General features: G+C 44.6%; 1 protein-coding gene across 1 annotated transcript in view; it reads left to right on the plus strand.

Annotated features, from left to right (window-relative positions):
- RYR2 (ryanodine receptor 2) overlaps window positions 1-18,173 on the plus strand; it is a 725,812-nt gene that overhangs the window by 98,953 nt on the left and 608,686 nt on the right. The window contains exon 2 of the mRNA XM_061624580.1: window positions 14,848-14,967. Coding sequence (XP_061480564.1) covers window positions 14,848-14,967 — 120 coding nt within the window. The remainder of the gene's footprint in view (window positions 1-14,847; window positions 14,968-18,173) is intronic.

Here is an 18,173-nt window from a genome sequence, read left to right on the forward strand (position 1 = left end):
TCCTGCTCCACTGCAGTCTCAGCAACTGTGATCCTGGACAAGGAGCAGTGGTCCATTATGGCATGCATTTTTAGTGGCACAGTTGACAGGAGCTCATGTAGTTGCTTCAACGCATCAAAGGTGGAATTCCACCTGGTCTTATTTGGTACCTTCAGATACACACCACATGAATGCTGCGGCCAGAGTCCTCACTCAGACTAAAAGATCTGATCATATAACACCTGTTCTGGCCCAACTGCACTGGCTACCAATACGTTTCCGGGCCAGATTCAAAGTGTTGGTTCTTACCTATAAAGCCCTTAATGGCACCGGACCGCAATACCTGATGGAACGCCTCTCCCACTACGAACCTACCTGTTCGCTGCGCTCGACGTCGAAGGCCCTTCTCCGGGTTCCAACTCACAAGGGGGCCCGGAGAGTAACAACGAGATCTAGGGCCTTCTCGGTGGTGGCCCCCGAATTATGGAATGCCCTCCCTGACGAGATACTCCTGGCGCCTTCTTTGATATCTTTTCGGCGCCAGGTCAAGACCTACCTCTTTGCCCAGGCATTTTAGTTTTAGTTTTAGTTTTGTTTTTTAATTTTAATGTTATTGTTAATTAGTTGTAAGTTCTATTTTTGTCTTAATCTGTTTTAATGTGTTTTTATACTTACATGTTTTATCCACATTCGTTGGTTCTAAATATGGTTTTATCATATTGTACACTGCCCTGAGAGCATGTTGCTATAGGGCGGTTTAAAAGTGTAATAAAATAAATAATAATAATAATAATTGCACATGGATGTACTCAGCAATCTGTGCTGACTGGTTCTGCTTGGACCACAAATTGCTGCACTTTCCCATCAAGGAATTAAAGTGTTTCTTGAAAGAACCAAGAAGACTACTTTTGGAGGAGTCAAAAAGCATGGCCTCTATGTCTTGTGTTGCCACGAGGTTGAAGGTGTGGCTAGCACATCTCTGGTATGGTGGTAAAACAAAATCTTCTCCTGAGTCTGCAGCTTCTTCCTCTGCCTCAAGTCCTGTGTCCAGAATCTCACAGATGGGCACAAACTCCACCTCAGCCTCCTCCTCCTGGTTATCACCATCATCGTCATTTGCACGGGTGTCTGCAGCTTCTGCTGGTTGTTTGGTCATGAAAATGTTGAACGCTTTCACAAAGTTGGAGCCATTGTCTGTAGTAGTGAGCATAAACTTTGTTGTGAATCCTGTACTGCACATGCACATGATTCAGTGCTTTTGCAAGGACATCATATGTATGGCGCCCCTTCGGATGCTTGCAAGCCAAGGCCCCAACCTCACGTTTCAGGGTAGTTGGGTTGATCCAGTGGGCTGTTACCCCAAAGTAACTCTTCTTGCCATTGGTCTAACAATCCGCAGTGGTTGCTATATATGCCCCAGCACCCATTCGGTTTGCAAGAGTTTCTCTCATGTGGCATGGTCTCTTCTCAATTCTGTCTCTCAGAGTCTTGGCACATATGATGGTGAGATCTTTTGGGAGTCCAGTGCGAACCAGACTAATGAATGATGTCCACAGTCGGAAGTGGTAATGTCTTCTCTACAATGAAATCAGTTATTTTCCTGTCGAGATTGCTCTGGGTGACAGCCTCCCTGCCAGATCCCCACCTCTCAAGGGTTGTCTGCTGCTGCTTCGGCATTTTGGAAGGAGGGGTTCATTGTTTCAGGATGGCCACGTCTCCTTGCCTTTATTGGTTCTTCAATTGCTCTCAGTTTCTCAGGGTGTACCCTCTGGGGAAGAAGAACAAAACATTAATCCAAGAAAAAATGGAAGAGGCACTTCACAATTTAAACATAAATAGACAATGGACACTCTTTGAGGACCAGCATGACAAAGGCTCACCTCGAAATGTTTCTTCAAACTGGATGAGGAGGAAATAGCTGATCTCAGAGTTTTGACGCTTGGAAGGCAGTAATTGCATTGTACAATGACATTTCTCCCACTCTGGCTCACAAACGTACAAGCTTTCTCAAAGCCAAACCATGGTACTTGCTGTTCTGCAGATGTGGCTGTTGGCAACTGGCACTAGTTCATGCTGTCCTCCTCCTCATCCACAGGGCCTCCTTTCTGAACTTCACTTTCTAGTTTCACCTCCTCAGGATCACAAGCTGTGACTCAAGTGGCTGCACCAACTGACTGTTGCTCTCAGCAGCAAAAACTACAGCTGGCTTGTCTGTAATAAATAAGAGATAATGCTCCTATATGGGTGAACTTCAACTGTGATGCCATGTGAAGTGTGCCCCCATTTCTTCCCTATCCTGCAAGTTCTCCCTAGTCAGTGGAAGTAAGCAGGTCGATAGCACAATTAAAAGAGACCCTCTTTGCATAATTTTTGCTCACTGAATAACCCTGCCTGGGCCAGTCTAACCTACTAGTTCACAGGGTTGTTGTGAGAATAAAATGAAGGGAGGGGGGAGAGCCATGTACAATGAATTGAGATAGGATTTAAAGATGATGATTGTGGATGATAATAAATATGCAGCATTTCAAATTAATTCTGTATGAGAAGCATTCCATGCCAAGCTTGGAAAACCAAGGAGGAGGTATAAAATGTAGGCAAAAATACTTTTTTATCCGTTATATCTAAATGATATATCTATATCACTGTTGGAGGGCCGTTTTAATAAGATTCCAGTTAGTGAACGGATATGCCTCTGCGGAGCTGGTGTAGTGGAGTCTGTAGAACATGTTCTTCTATCTTGCGAGTTATATAAAGAATACAGAAGAGGTTAATTTCCCCTTTGGTAACTGCTTTGCCTAAAGGCAATCCCGTTAATCTGGTGTCAATCTGTCTAAGTGATGTGTCATCTTATGTCACCACTAATGTCGCAAAGTTTCTTCTCATCTCAATGCAAATTAGGAAAAAATGTTCTCAATATGCTCCTTAAAGAATTGTCTATGGGCTTATGGAACTATGGTAGCTTTGTATCTTAAATATTTAAATCCTTCATGCTGTATGTTTGCTTTTTTATCTCTCTCTTTTAATATCAGGTCTGTGACCATAATAAAATGATTCATTCATATCTATAATTAGTAATAAAGATGAATTATGTATGTAAATCATTTTTTCTCTTTCCCTTTTCTTTTTATTATTATTTTAGTACTGCTAAAGTTCTGATGAAAGAATAAAGTGTTCATTAGCCAAATTCACTGTGTAGATTATGAAAAACTATGGAATGCTTTAAAAGAAATGGGGGTGCCACAGCATCTGATTGTCCTGATGCGCAACCTATACTCTGGACAAGATGGTACTGTAAGGACAGAATATGGAGGGGAAAAGACACCAATATCAGTCACCGCCATGCTTACTCACAGAGAGAAGTTCTTTGCACCTCTCCTTTGTTCAGAATGAATGGGAGGGTGGGTGTCCAACCCTGGCATTCAATGATATGTGAGGCTACTTAAGGGGAGAGGCTAAACCAGTGCCAACAGGAATTGAGTAGCAGCAGCAAACAGTCTCTTGAGGGGTATTTACTGAGACCTTTCATGGGTGCCAAAGAGAGTACGGAGGGACTATGGCCTTGGACTAGTAAAAGATGGCGGCGGAGGTAGAGGAGCTTGTTGGATGCTCCTGCTGACCATTTATTTTAACACCTTTTTGACATCTTTATTCCTGCTAAATTAAACCAACTTGCAGGGTTTTTAGGGAGTGCGTGGACAAGTGATTGAGTGATGAGTGAGTGAGCGAATGTTTTTGAATGTTTTTGATACCACCCACTCTTTTTGCCCGGTTGACGGTGGACTGGGAGCGGCGGACCGCGGACGGAATTAGGAGGCTGGGGACGGAGAAATCGACGCCGGGGATGAGGCCTACCTTCTGCTGTGGGCTCTGCTGTGTTGTGCTGTGTTCCTGTTTCGGCCTGCGTCTTGCTGCTTGTTTCTGGGCGGCCGGGTCTTCTGCCGCGGCGTGTGTGGGTCCGGGCTTGTCTGGAGGTCCTGTCTGCGGTCGTGCGCTGGCGTCATCTCTGGTCATCCCTGTCGCTGCTGGGCTGGGCTGGGTCCTTCGTTGTCGTCGTCGCCGCTTCTGCTGTTGCCGTTGCCGTTGTTGTGTTCCGCGTTGCCGTTTCTGCGGGCTTTCCTTTCCCTGCTGCGGCTGGTCTGGCCAGGACGCGTTGGGGGCTCTTGTTGCTGTGGCTGATTGCGGGGGGTGCGGCTGGCCGCTGGACGGCCTGCTTCTCTCTCCGTTGCCGCGGCTGTGCCCACTGTGGCTGTCCCTGCTCTGTGCCTGACCTGTGGTTGTGGAATGCGGCCGGGGCCGCCGCCGCAATTTACGCTTCAAACTGGGGCTTTTGCCCTTACCATCATTTATCATCTACCTGGCGGCGTTTGGTGAGAAGAAGGAAGATTTCATCTACTTACATAGCGCTGGACGATGTTGGCTTAGCAGGTTGAATTGTATGGTGTGATTACAATTAAGTGTATGTTGTATGTAGGGTATAAGTTGTGTATTGTATGTTGTATGTCGTATGTTATGTGTTGTATGTTTGTTCTATATATATGTTGTTGTATGTATGTTGGTTGTATATTGTTTTCAAGAAGTGACTGGCAGCCCCCGGGGTGTAAGGGGTGGGTTTTTATTTTTATTTGTTTTATTGTTTAAGATAGGCCTGTCCAGCAGGCAAATAGGGATAGGGGCATGTGTAAACCAAGGAGGGATGGAACAGAGAAGGAGGGGGGCCAAGCTATACCAAGTTTGGGCGGCAGGTGTCGGATTGATGCTAGGGGCAGACCATGTCAATTTAGAGGAACACGGGATAGATGCGTAATACCCATCCCATGTTCCAGGTCTGCCCAAAACCAGAAGTTAACTGGGGGAAGCAGGATTCCTACAGACCTTCGATTGCTGATGTGTAATGCCAGGTCTGTGACACAAAAAACATCTATCATCCATGACATGATATTGGATGAGTGCGCAGACCTGGTGTGTATCACGGAGACCTGGCTGGATGAGGCCTCAGCTCCCATCCTTAAGGCCATGTGTCCGCCAGGTTTCTATTATGCACAGCAACTGAGGGTAGGGAGGGGGAGTGGCAGTCATCTACCGGGAGTCCTTGATTTTCACCAGGCCTCCGCTCCCAAGGACCAGGGTTGTTGTTTGCATGTACTGGAGGTTGGGCCCGAAGGGCAGTTTGGGGATCTTGCTCGTGTACCGCCCGCCCCGCTGCACGGCAGATTCCCTGACCGAGGTGCTCGAGGTGGTCTCGGATGTACGAGCATTGACCCCAGAGCTTTTAGTACTGGGGGATTTCAACGTGCACGCTGAGGCCACTCTCATTGGAGCCCCTCGGGATTTCCTGGAAACCATGACTTCCTGGGAACTGTACCTTAATAACACTGAGCCCACCCATGTAGCCGGTCATGCTCTCGACCTTGTATTTGTCCTGGGAGCGGTAGGAAGTGTTCTGAAGTTGGGGGCTATTTCTTTTACCCCCGTGTCATGGTCAGATCACTATCTGGTGAATTTTGATGTCTCGATGCCACACTCCCTCCGCAGGGGTAAAGGACCTATTAGAATGGTCCGCCCCAGGCGCCTGATGGATCCAGAGGGATTCCTGACTGCGCTGGGGGAATTGGAACCTGCTGAAGGTTGCCCGGTCGAAACCCTGGTGATGGAGTGGAATGAGGGAATCACCAGGGCATTAGACCAGGTGGCTCCGAAACGTCCTCTCCCCCTGAATAGAACTCAGACAGCACCGTGGTATACACCCCGGTTGCGTAGTCTGAGGCAGGAGGTGAGACGACTAGAGCGCCGGTGGCGGAAATCCCGTTCTGAAGATGCTCAGACACAGGTTAGAGCAGCAATAGCTGCCTACCAGGTGGCAATAAGGGCAACAAAGAAGGATTTCTTTGCTGCCTCTATTGCATCCGCAGAGTGCTGTCCCAGGAGGCTGTTCCAAGTGGTCCGAAGCCTGGTCGGTCCAGCTGCTCAGGAACCCTTGGAACACTCTAAGGCTTCCTGTGGCAAATTGGCAAAGCACTTTGCTGATAAAGTCGAACACCTGAAGAACTCGATTCCGTGCGCTGTGTATGCAGTGGAGGATCCAGAGTTGACCAATTGCAGTCCGGTTCAGTGGGATCGGTTCCAGCCTCTTCCTTCTGAGGATGTGGACAAGGTGCTTTCAGCGGTAAAGCCTACCACCTGTCTGATTGATCCTTGCCCATCATGGTTTCTTATGAAATGTAGGGAGAAATTAGGCGAAGGGATCAGGGCGGTGGTAAATGCATCCTTGAAGGAGGGTGCATTGCCACCAGCCCTCAAGGAGGCAATTATAAAACCTATTTTAAAAAAGGCCTCCTTGGATCCCCAAGTCTTGAACAACTTTTGCCCCGTTTCAAATTTGCCATTTTTGGGGAAGATCATTGAGCGAGTGGTAGCTGGCCAGTTGTCAGCACACTTGGATGAAACGGATTATTTGGATCCATACCAATCGGGTTTCAGGACTGGACATGGTACTGAAACAGCCTTGGTCGCTCTGGTGGATGATATGAGGAGGGCATTAGATAGGGGAGAATCCACTTTTCTTGTCCTCCTGGATCTCTCGGCGGCTTTTGATACCGTCGACCACGGTATCTTGTTAGATCACCTGGAAGGATTGGGAATAGGAGGCACTGTTTTACAGTGGTTCCGTTCCTTTCTCTCTGACAGGCATCAACAGGTAGCATTGGGGGATGAGGATTCAGACCCTTGGCCCCTCACATGTGGAGTGGCACAGGGCTCTGTCCTCTCTCCCATGCTATTTAACATCTATGTAAAACCGCTGGGAGCTATCATCAGGAGTTTTGGGCTGCGATGTCACCAATATGCTGATGACATGCAGCTGTATCTCTCCTTTAAATCTTCACCAGAGATGGCTGTGGAGACCTTGTCCAAGTGCCTGGAATCTGTGAGTGGGTGGATGGGAAGGAACAGACTGAAGCTTAATCCTGATAAGACCGAGGTGCTACTTGTGGGTGACAGGGGGAGGTTGGGTGCTGTTGACCTACAGTTTAATGGGGTAAGTTTACCCCTGAAAGATCAGGTCCGCAGCCTCGGGGTGGTTCTTGTTTCCAGGCTGTCCATGGAGGCTCAGATTTCAGCAGTGAGCCGGGCAGCTTGGTACCAGTTACATCTCATACGGAGGCTGCAACCCTACCTCCCTATTCATCAGCTCCCACTAGTGGTACACGCCCTGGTCACCTCTCGATTAGACTACTGCAATGCGCTTTACGTGGGGTTACCCTTGGAAACGGTCCGGAAACTACAACTGGTGCAGAATGCGGCGGCTCGGTTGCTTACAAACAGCCGCCACCGTGATCACATCACGCCAGTATTATTTCACCTACATTGGCTTCCAGTTGTTTTCCGGGCCCAATTCAAGGTGTTGGTATTAACCTTTAAATCCCTATACGGTCTCGGCCCAGTTTACCTGAAGGAGCGCCTCCAGTACCACAAATTAAGCCACCCAACTAGATCAGCCACACAGGGCCTTCTCTCAGTCCCACCAACGAAAACAGCTAGGTTGGTAAGGACTAGAGGGAGGGCATTTTCAGTGGTGGCCCCCACTCTCTGGAACTCCCTCCCATTCGATCTTCGCCATGCCCCTTCCCTGGATACATTCCGCCGGGCCTTAAAAACTTGGCTCTTTGGACAGGCCTTTAGGATTTCCGGGGAGGGCTAACTTTTTTGGGATACTTATTATCTATTGATTGCCCTAACTGACCTCATGCTGCTGTGATTAATGACTTCATTGTATTTTATCTGCATTGTATTGTATTTTACTGAATTTTAGTTTGTACGTCGCCTAGAGTGGCTTCGGCCAGATAGGCGACACAAAAATTAAATTTTATTATTATTATTATTATTATTATTGGTTCCCATGCAAATGCAACAGGAAGTTTAAAAGCTAAACAAAAGAAGTAGGAAACATTTTGCTCAGCTACCTCAAATGGTCAAAGTTCAGCATGTAATGTCTGCTGGTATTCTGACCTACGAACTGAGGCAGTACAGTTTGGCAGTACTGTTATTCCCATTACCTCTCATCTTCAAGCTCTTACACAGGAATTATGGACTTGTGGTCTGTAAACCAGAGTTGGCCCCCAAAGCAAGTTATTCAGCTCATGGTGACTCTACCTCATTTTCATCCATCAAGGCATGATAACAGGTTTGCCCAGAGTTTCATTCTTAAGGGAAAGCAAAACAATGTCTGGAGATGTTTTACACTTCATCTTACATCTCTCTCTTGGATTTTATATTTAGCAACCTGCCTATGCCTGAGCATAACTGTGAAGCTTTTTTTCTCCCCAGATAGCACCAATTTGTTATGGAATCCAATGAGTTGTGAGGGAGACCAGGGTGGAGAGTAGAGTAATCTTCACCCACTACTACATTAGTTGGCCTGACATTTACTGTCTGAATCTCTTTCTGTTTTGAGCCCCCCCATATGCATTTCTCTCCCATGAAGTCCCATCGCACATACTTTTTGGTTCCTGCTCTCTCCTTTTATGCCATCTCTTTGTTGCTTCCTGTCGCTGAATTAAGGCATGCAGCTAGTGCCCAGACTCATAACTAACTGGCAGGTGCCATTCGAAGTGGATTCTGTATCTGGTGTACTAAGGATGCCAAGCTTGGCTGGTTGTTCTATGTGAAGCTTGGCAGGGTAATCCCGCTCTTCTTTTCTTCATTTTATGCAGCCATTAAAACTATCCATGACCAAATCAGAAATTGCATAGCTGTTTCAATAGCAGCAATTTAGGATGAGTGAGGGATTGAGAGAGGGTGTGTGTGAGCGAGCGGGGGTGTGGGGCGGTAGGATGAGTGAGGGAGTGAGCGAGTGGGGGCAAGCGAGAGGGGTGGGGTTGGTAGGATGAGTGAGGGAGTGAGCAAGCAGGGATGAGAGAGTGAGGGGCGGGGAGTGTTAGGATGAGTGAGGGAGTGAGTGGGGGGTGAGGGAGCAGGCGAGAGTGGGGGGTTTAGTACAAGTGAGTGAGTGAGTGTGGGCGAGCGAGCGGGTGAGGGGTGGTGTTGTGTTAGGATGAGTGAGGGAGTGAGCAAGCAGGGGGCAAGAGCATGGGCAAGAGAGTGGGGCTGAGAGAGTGGAGGGGTGTTAGGACAGGTGAGGGAGTGAGCGATCGGGGGCAGAGAGCGAGGGGGTGGGGGGCAGTAGGACAAGTGAAGGAGAGAGCAAGTGGGGGTAAGCGAGCAGGAGGTGGGGAGGTTGGATAAGTGAGGGAGTGAGCGAGTGGGGGGCGAGAGAGTGGGGGTGGGGAGCATTAGGATGAATGAGGGAGTGAGGGCAGTAGGGCCAGTGAGCAGGTGGGCTGGCGAGTGGCAGGGGGAGGGCGAGAGAGCAATTCACCATCCAGAGTGAGTTCGGAGATCAGCCCTGAAAGCTGGAAAGGTCTGGTAACCCTAATTCTCTCTCTCTCTCTCTCTCTCTCTCTCAACTCCACAGCTCTTCATCTCCATTTTGCTTTTGCATCCTTCTCCTCCCCCATCCTGGCTCTCAGGCTTTCTCCCTCCACTCCATTCTTCTCCACCACTGTCCATTTTTACAGAAATTTCTTTTTCTCTCTCTCTGCTCCACAGCCGTCTGGCTCTCCTCCCTCGTGACCTCCTAACACAGTGCACGAGGGAAGAGCAACATTGCGCAGAAGCCCAGTGTGAGGAGGACTTCCCCTGCCTCCCCCCCAAGTAACATCCAAAAGTAACGCCAGAAATGTTACAGTTGCAGCTGAAAAGTAATGAAATTACCACTCATTCTGTTACAAGCAAAATGTAACGAAGTTACCCACTCGTTACTCAAAAAAGTAATAAATTACAACTAACTTGTTATTTGTAACAAGTTACTTCCAAGCTCTGTGCTAAAGACTATGGATTTGTGGAAGTCACTTATCAAATTCAGGGTTCCAGTTATGATTGCAAAGGAATCCTGTCAGTTTTAACTCAATTGCATGTTTCAAATAGAAACACTCTGCTGACTGTGCAAAATACAGTTTTGATACTCAGTGTTGAGGACATTAATATTCCTTCTATGCTACATATAAGTTTGTCAGCTCCAGAATCAGACAGCAAAGCTGAGATCTGTGACAAGACTTAGAAACTGTGCAATGTTAATGCACATTGCCTATATTATCTCTGTGTTGCTGTGTAACATTGTTCTTGATCAAAATGATAATAATGATTTTCTGCCTTAGACAGCTGTTGTGATGTTTGACAAACCCAGGGCTGTGAAATACATAAAGGTCTTAATGTGTACTATAAATCTAAAACATACAACATCCTTGCTGTGTCCAGAGGCCTGGAACTCTTACAATAAGAACCTGGGCTGAGAGGTTTATTTCAGAGTACAGGAATACCCCGCATTAACGTACGCAATGGGTCCAGAGTGAGTACGTAAACTGAAAATGTACTTACAGTGAAGCACTACTTTTTTTCACTTGCGCCGCCACTGCCACCTCTCCTTCACGTGGAGCCTCAAAGCCCTGCGCTAAAGCCTCTGCTGCTGTGCTGCCGCGCCTCTCAGCTGATTGCGATCATGCCTTCCAGCTGATTCGCGGTCGCGTGGTCGCATCTCTTTCCACCCCCCACCGAAAGAACAGGCCACAACCAAAGGTTAAGTGACCGTTCTTGCGAAGGGAAGTACATAAACTGGAATGGTGCTACTGTAAGTATGTCCGTACTTGCGAGTGTCCGTAAAGTGAAGGTCCGTATAGCAGGGTATTCCTGTACTTTCCTTGCTCACAGTTACATAAAGATTGGTGTTGTTCCTTCCAGAATTCTCCGTAAGTCCCAGGGTGGACTATTCTATGTCTAGCCCAGAGTATTCTGGAATCCTGGTCTGGATCAAGGAATGGATCTGCCATAGATATTACATCCCTCTTTTCCCCTTACATATAAAACCACAGACATATTTGAAAATCCAGAACACTTGAAAACACTTCCATAACTATATAAGAAAAAAACTAAACTATAAAAAAACTACACAATTAAAGGAATAAAATAAATACTGGATAAGTGGTATATGATCCACAAGTATAATTTTCTTTATGTAACATAGTCCTGCAAATAGCTTGGAGCACGATGGCTGGTCCTTACTGGGTAATATTGGCTTTTGTCTCTAGAATGCATGGAGTTGTTGGATTCAATACAGCAGTAGTGGTGTACAGGAAGTCACTGTCACTTTGTACAAGGTCATTACCATTGTCAGGTCTTTGAATCTGAATAGTGCTGTGAAGTAGTCTAGAAAGGCATTGAGAGTTTGTTGTGAGGCTGGAGGTTCTTAACAAGGATCATGTCCCCCACTTTGAATTACACTACTGTGGCTCACCTGCATTTGTCCGTATACTTACTCATTGTAAACTTTGCCTTATGTTGGTGCATGGGACATCAATTTAAGGCAATTTTTTTTACACCTCTCTGTCAGTGATTTAGGTATCTGGTGCCATGCCAGTGGAACAATGGGGGGTGGTTTGGTAGCTGCAGAGAAATTGAAATAATTCTTGTTTTATATTGGCTACCTCTACTGTACCTCTGCATGGGACTTTCTTGAGTGTCCTTGTAAATCTCTCAACCTCACCATTTACTTGTGGCCAATGATGTGTGATTTTTCAGAGCTTGAATCCAAGATAATTTGAAAACTGAGCAAATTGCAGACCTTGAAAAAGTGATCCATCATCACTTTTTACAATAGCAGGTATGCAATAACATGAAATCATCTTATCTAATTTGGAGATGACAGCATTTGCTAAAGTAGTGGTCACCATTTCTTCCTCTGGATAATGGCTATAGTAATAAAAAACAACCAAAATATATCCTCCATTGGTAGGGTTGCCATATTCCAGTTCCACAAATCCGGGCAGGTTAATTTGCATATTATGTAAAGTATTTGCATATTATGCAAATATCTGCATATTATTTGCATATTATGCAAATATCTGCATATTAATATTTGGATTGCCCAGTTGTTTTGTTTTTGTGCCTAGGAATTACCACCAAAAGCTGGGGAAAGATGTGAGAAATCTTTTTTTTAAAAGCAACATTTTCAGCCTTAAATGCCTAGACTCTAGTTTCCAACACTATGGAGTATTTATTGATTGATTAAGAGAATTTATATCCTGCCCTTTTGCTGTTAAAAACAGAGCTCAGCACAGCTTACAAATATAATAAAAACAATAAAAATACACAATCAATATAAAAACATAATAAAAACACAAAATAGCAACAAACATAAAGTAAGTCAGGGCAGCAGTATGGTTAACCATATACGATATATTTCAAAGATGTGGTGGGTGGAGAAAAACAAGAAGCCAAAATGTTAGGAAAAGGAGTCTTTCACACCACATGCTCAGTTCTAAATACTGTTGCAGCAAGCTTTACAAGTTCCTCCAGTATTCCACTGGTGCAGGCACTCAGACATTCAAAGTATCTGTATGTTTCTTATGTTTTATAAAAGCAGAGCTTTGCTTAACTCAAAATTTCTTCTCCCTTTGATCAACCACATCTACACAGGTTCCACCTCCATACTCAAAATGAAACTGGGCCTGGAAGTGTGCAACAACCCCACACATACCTTGCTAATTAGATTACCAATGCCAGGATGTCTGTCTTATTGACTACTTTCCTGCTCCCCCCCCCGGGCATCATGAAAGACCCAGTCCTGGGCTCAGAAAGAAAATAAATATCTGGTCCTCTTCAAAGTATTGATAAGCCTCTTGTTTTAATTGAAATAATAATTATAAATTCTTGTTCTTATCACTAATGGGAGTTAATTATCTTGCATATGCTGCTGTTGCTTCTGTGGCTGTAACGGAGTGAGGTTAAAGATAAGTGAAACGCAAATAGGAAAAAAAAACACAGAAGGAAGTAACACTTTCCTAAATGTAATACCATACCAACCACAACAAGATTCCTATGAGTAAGGCAGAAAACTAAGCATCTCACAACCAGTCAGGATTCCTAACCAAAAACCAAAAATATGATAAATGAAGAAATATTTATATAAGCATGACTATCAAATATATTTATTACTTACACAAACTGTAAAGATATTTATAGTGCAATCCTAGGTTTATTTATTCAGAAGCAAGTCCCAGTGTATTCAGTGGGGCTTACTCAAACAGGGACAGAAATGCAACCTCAAGTGATAAGCAACTTCATTCACACAACCCAAAATTATGAATCATGCCACTTTACGCTGTTTTGCAACTGTTTATACTTGTTTTTATGGTTATTGGATTTTAAATGGCTTTATTTCTTGTTGTGAGCTGCCTTGGTTTTCAACCCTACCTCACAGGGGTGTTGGAAAGACTCCATACACACACACGCACACACTGCAGATGTATAAATACATACAGCCCATATAATAGTTTATTGTCAAACCAGTTGGTCATTGCAGAAAAATCAGTATTAGTTTAAAAAAAATCAGTATTACTTTCCTACAGAATAAAAACTGTAATACCTAAGTAAGCCCTGCCTACTTGCTTTAAAATAGGACTGGAGAAGGGGGCAGAAAGAGTTAGAACACAAACACAATTCTTTTTTACATTCACTCCAAAGTCCCATTGATTTTCAGCACATTCATAACCATGTCTACTCAAAAGTAAGTCCTATTGAATTCAATGGGATTTACTCTGGGCATATGGGATTAGCATTGCTTTTACAAAAAGCAAGCATTGGGAAGGTTTTCAAAACACTGCCCAAGATCTGACTCCTGCACACAAGAGGAAAAAAAACTGAGATGTATATACTTACCCAATTTATGAGATTTTCAGATAAACGGGGGGGGGACCACCATTTTGTTTTCTAGACACTGCCTCAGGTCAATGAAACTGAAACAATCCTGGCTTCTCTGATTGGCTGCAATGCTGAACGGGCGGGGTTAAAGCTAGAAAGTGCTGTAGTACTGTATACAGTACTGTTTAAAGAAAGATTTAACAGTCGGGGGCGGCTGACGTTTTTATGCATATCTCGAGAACCGGACCACCTAGAAACTTAATTTTTTAAAAAAATTAAAGCTGAGAATCCGGGCCACCTAAGGGGCTAGCTGGGCACCCGGTGGCATGCATAGAATCTGGGTAAAACCCGGCTAACCGGGCAATATGGCAACCCTATCCATTGGGGAGGTCACAGAAATCAATACATGGTGATGGTGATGGAGGAAGGGGGGAAGCATACAGTGGTGCAAAGTAGTTGTGTGAAACTGCAGCATGCCACAGTGTGCAAGACTTTACAAGTTGTTCAGTAAGGTCATCAATTCCAGGGAAGCAGACTTTCTCCCTCAGTAGAGCTTTGGTTGTAACTACTCCCTGGTGACTTTCATGAGCCAAACCAATTGCATGGTTCCATAGAGAACGTGGAATAACCAGATTAGTGCTGCAAAGAAGAAGGCCATTCTATGTCACAGTAAGTTCACTCTTTATGGTAGCAAATGGCTGAATGATTGCTTTTGCTTTGGTAGTCAGACGTGCTAGATTATTCAGAAAGTCCTTCCACCGACCACTGCAGTCTTGATTATTGTCTGTAGACATGTCAGCTTGTGTAGCAGTCTTTATTTCCTGTAGAGAAGAAGCTTTAGGCATGTGAGATGGGCAGAGTTATCAACATGATTGCTTCAAAGTGCTTCGGTTTGGGGAATACTTTGGGGGATTTGTTTTTGTTTTAGGTGTAGACAAAATACATGACTGCTGATAATCTTTCTGAATCTTTCAAACTTTCAGTGAAATGAAAAAGCTACTCTGGTATTCATTTTTGCTGTTCATGTTTGACTTCATCATGTATTTGGAAATGCATCCCAAGTTTCTGTATCATAAGAGCCATAACAATGTTCATTTTTCTCTCTCTATCCTTTGATAGGATGATGAAGTGGTTCTGCAGTGCACTGCTACTGTTCACAAAGAACAACAGAAATTGTGCCTTGCCGCAGAAGGTTTTGGCAATAGGCTCTGCTTCTTGGAATCCACTTCAAATTCTAAGGTACCATAAGCTGTCTTGTTCTAATGCTGTGTTAAACATCACTGACCTAACAGATCTTTTCTTCTTGTTGAAATATTTCCTTTTGTGATACAGAATAAATGTTAGAGCAGGTGCAGATGAATTGCATTTCAGCACATTATGTATATGTTATATGATATACATTTTATGATACATAGCAAAATAATTTGGAACGTAAAATATGTAATGAAAAGCTAAACACTAAACACTTTTATCACACAGAAAACTTTGAGGATGGATACCATCCCTGGGATTTATGCATGAGTTCTAATTTATGTCTAATAAGATTCCTTTATTTTATATAAATGTTAAAAAATGAAAATTACATTAGTTGTGTTCACCTGCCAGCAAATGGACTTCTGCTTATGCAGAAGAACTTGTCCTTCCTCTTCTCTACCTTACAGCTCTCCTGTGTGATCCAAAGTCTGCTCTGCACCCCAGAGCTGATTTTGAGGGTTGTAGGGGGAGGAGGGGAAGGTCAACTCCCATTGCATGAATGGAAATCTGCTCACATGATGTTGGATTTTACCCCATGTTATCATATTTATGGATGTGTGGAGCAAATGCATGGATGGCATTGATTTAGTTTGTCTCTTTTTTTGAGAATGCTAAATTAACGTTGCCAGTGCAAGATGTTCAGGGTAGAGAATGAGGTTAAATAACTAACATCTTGTCCAACTGATATTTTGTTCCCCTAATATCTTACATCATATTAATAGCTAGTAGGGCAGCCATTGCAAGTCAGGTGGTACCAATGTACAAGTAGTAAAGATCAGCAAGAAAGTATAATTCTCATTAAGCTTGGTGGGATTTATGCAGCTTTACTGTGTGTAGTAAGACCACAGTATCATATTATATAGACTACAGGAAGGAAAGAATGACTCCTTTTCTGAATACTGTCAGTCTTATTGGGACTGACTTTACCCTCTAATCAGGGCTGGCACCAGAAATGACTGGGCCCTTGGGCACCAGCATAACCCGGGCCTGGAGTGTCATAGCCCAAACTCCCCCATACTGGCAGTGCAGGGCTAATAAGCCCGCTTGTCTACCCCACCTAATTCTGTTGTGCGAATGATGTGCACACATAGCGCTCGTGCCTGCCATCAACCAAGATGGCGGCAGGGATGTCAGCCCCTTAGGGAAGTCCCAACTGCCATCTTGGGTGATGGCAGGCATGCATGCACAGCGTACATGGCATTCACACTGATGGGACAGGTAGGTGGGATGTGCAGGTGGGCTTATTGAAGCCCACACTGACTGTATTGGGGGGATGCCTGGGAGCTCCCTCTACACGATCTGTGACAGGGTTGGGTTGCAGGACCTAGTGCTGCTGGCGATCACAGAATGGGAGCTCCACCCTCCCACCCTAAGGAGGGACCTTTGGCCAGGGCCTAACCTGGCTGCCATCTGGCACTGGACCTTCCTCCAATCTTCAGAAGCAATACTTAAAGCAAGTGACTCTATAGCAGGTCCTCTCTTCCGTGTCAATAAGCATGTTCTTGTGACAGTTGGTGTTGTAGGTAAAAATAGATCTAAGAGCCATACAGCAGAGACATGCCAAACATCAAGTTTTTCCAAATGGCTATCTTCATAATATGTGATATGAAATGGAAGTCTGCCATTCAAAGTCTTTTCAAAACATTTTGTACTTAAGCCCTTGGTTGCCCTAAAACAATGTTTTGGATTCCACTATTGGAAACAATTGAGGCTAATAAAGGATACAATGAATTCTGACCATTTAAAATTGTTAAATTATGTTAATTAATGGTTCTAGTTCTCTGTGGACTGTTAATCATTCATTTAGCTTTGGATGAAAATTGAAATTTTGATGAAAAAAGGAAATACATTAAAAGAATCTTGAATATAAGACCTTCAGTCAAATGTCCTATCTACAGATTCCTTTAACACAACTTTAATTAAATTTATTATCTCCACTATGGTGCAGACTAATGTTTTACTTTCAGTCAGTCATCATTTGGAATGTATTATTCATCATAGTAAAAATTTAATTGCATCATTAATTATTCATTATAATAGCAGTGGTCCTGAGGAATTCATCTGTCCTGTTCACTTGTAACTGAATAATAATTCTCAATAACATCTATTTAACATTTATATGAAGCCACGGAGCTGTCATCAGGAGATTTGGGGTGAGGTGCCATCAATGTGCAGATGACACCCAGCTCTGTCTCTCTATTCCCTCTGAATCAGGAGAGGCAGCTGAGGTGTTGAACCAGTGCTTGGACGCAGTGATGGACTGGATGTGGGCCAATAAACTGAGGTTGAATCCTGAAATGACAGAGGTGTTATGTGTCCAGAGTTCTCATGTGCAGGAGGTGGGAAGATGCCTGTTCTGGATGGGGTTGCTCTTTCCTTGAAGGAGCAGGTCCTCTGCTTGGACCAACACTGTCACTGGAGGTTCAGGTGACCTCAGTGGCTAGGAGTGCCTTTTTCCAGCTTTGGCCCCTTGTGGACAGAGAAGTCTTGGCTGCAGTGCTCCATGCTCTGATAACTTTCAGAGTGGATTATTGCAATGTACTCTACATGGGGCTGCTCTTGAAGGTGGTCCTAAATGCAGCAGCCAGATTACTGGCTGAGGTTCCCTTTCAAACTCATATATCCCCTGTTTTAAAACAGCTACATTGGTTGCCAGTTCATTTCTGGGCCCAGTTCAAGATGCGCACATTAGTGTTTAAAGCCCTAAATGACATAGGTCCCAAATATCTGAAACACCACCTCCTTCCCTACAGACCCTCTCAGATATTTAGATGAGCAGAGGGAAGCCTTTTGGTAGTTCTGCGACCCTCGGAAGCTCGAGGGGTGGTGGGCTGGGAGAGGGCATTTTCTGTGGCAGCCCCTAAGCTGTGGAAGTCCCTCCCCACTAAAGTGCGTCTGGCAACTTCATTGTATAATTTCTGGCGAATGCTGAAGACACAACTCTTAATCTAGATTGATTCTAGATCCTGCCATCCACAATGTGGGTATGGTTGCTTAATATGCATTTGAAAACCCTCTCTATGATTTGGTTAACTATGCCATTTCCTCCCTGCACATGCCTCAGGTGAATGAAGAAGGAAATGGTGATTACAGTGTTGGTATACAGCCACCCACAGTGCCATTGGACAGGTGTGGATATACCCCCGTTGCTGGGACCACCTGTTTCTGTTTCCATCTCTTTTCAAATGGAC

The sequence above is a fragment of the Rhineura floridana genome, chromosome 4 (genome assembly GCF_030035675.1).
Source record: "Rhineura floridana isolate rRhiFlo1 chromosome 4, rRhiFlo1.hap2, whole genome shotgun sequence".
NCBI classification, from domain to species: domain Eukaryota; kingdom Metazoa; phylum Chordata; class Lepidosauria; order Squamata; family Rhineuridae; genus Rhineura; species Rhineura floridana.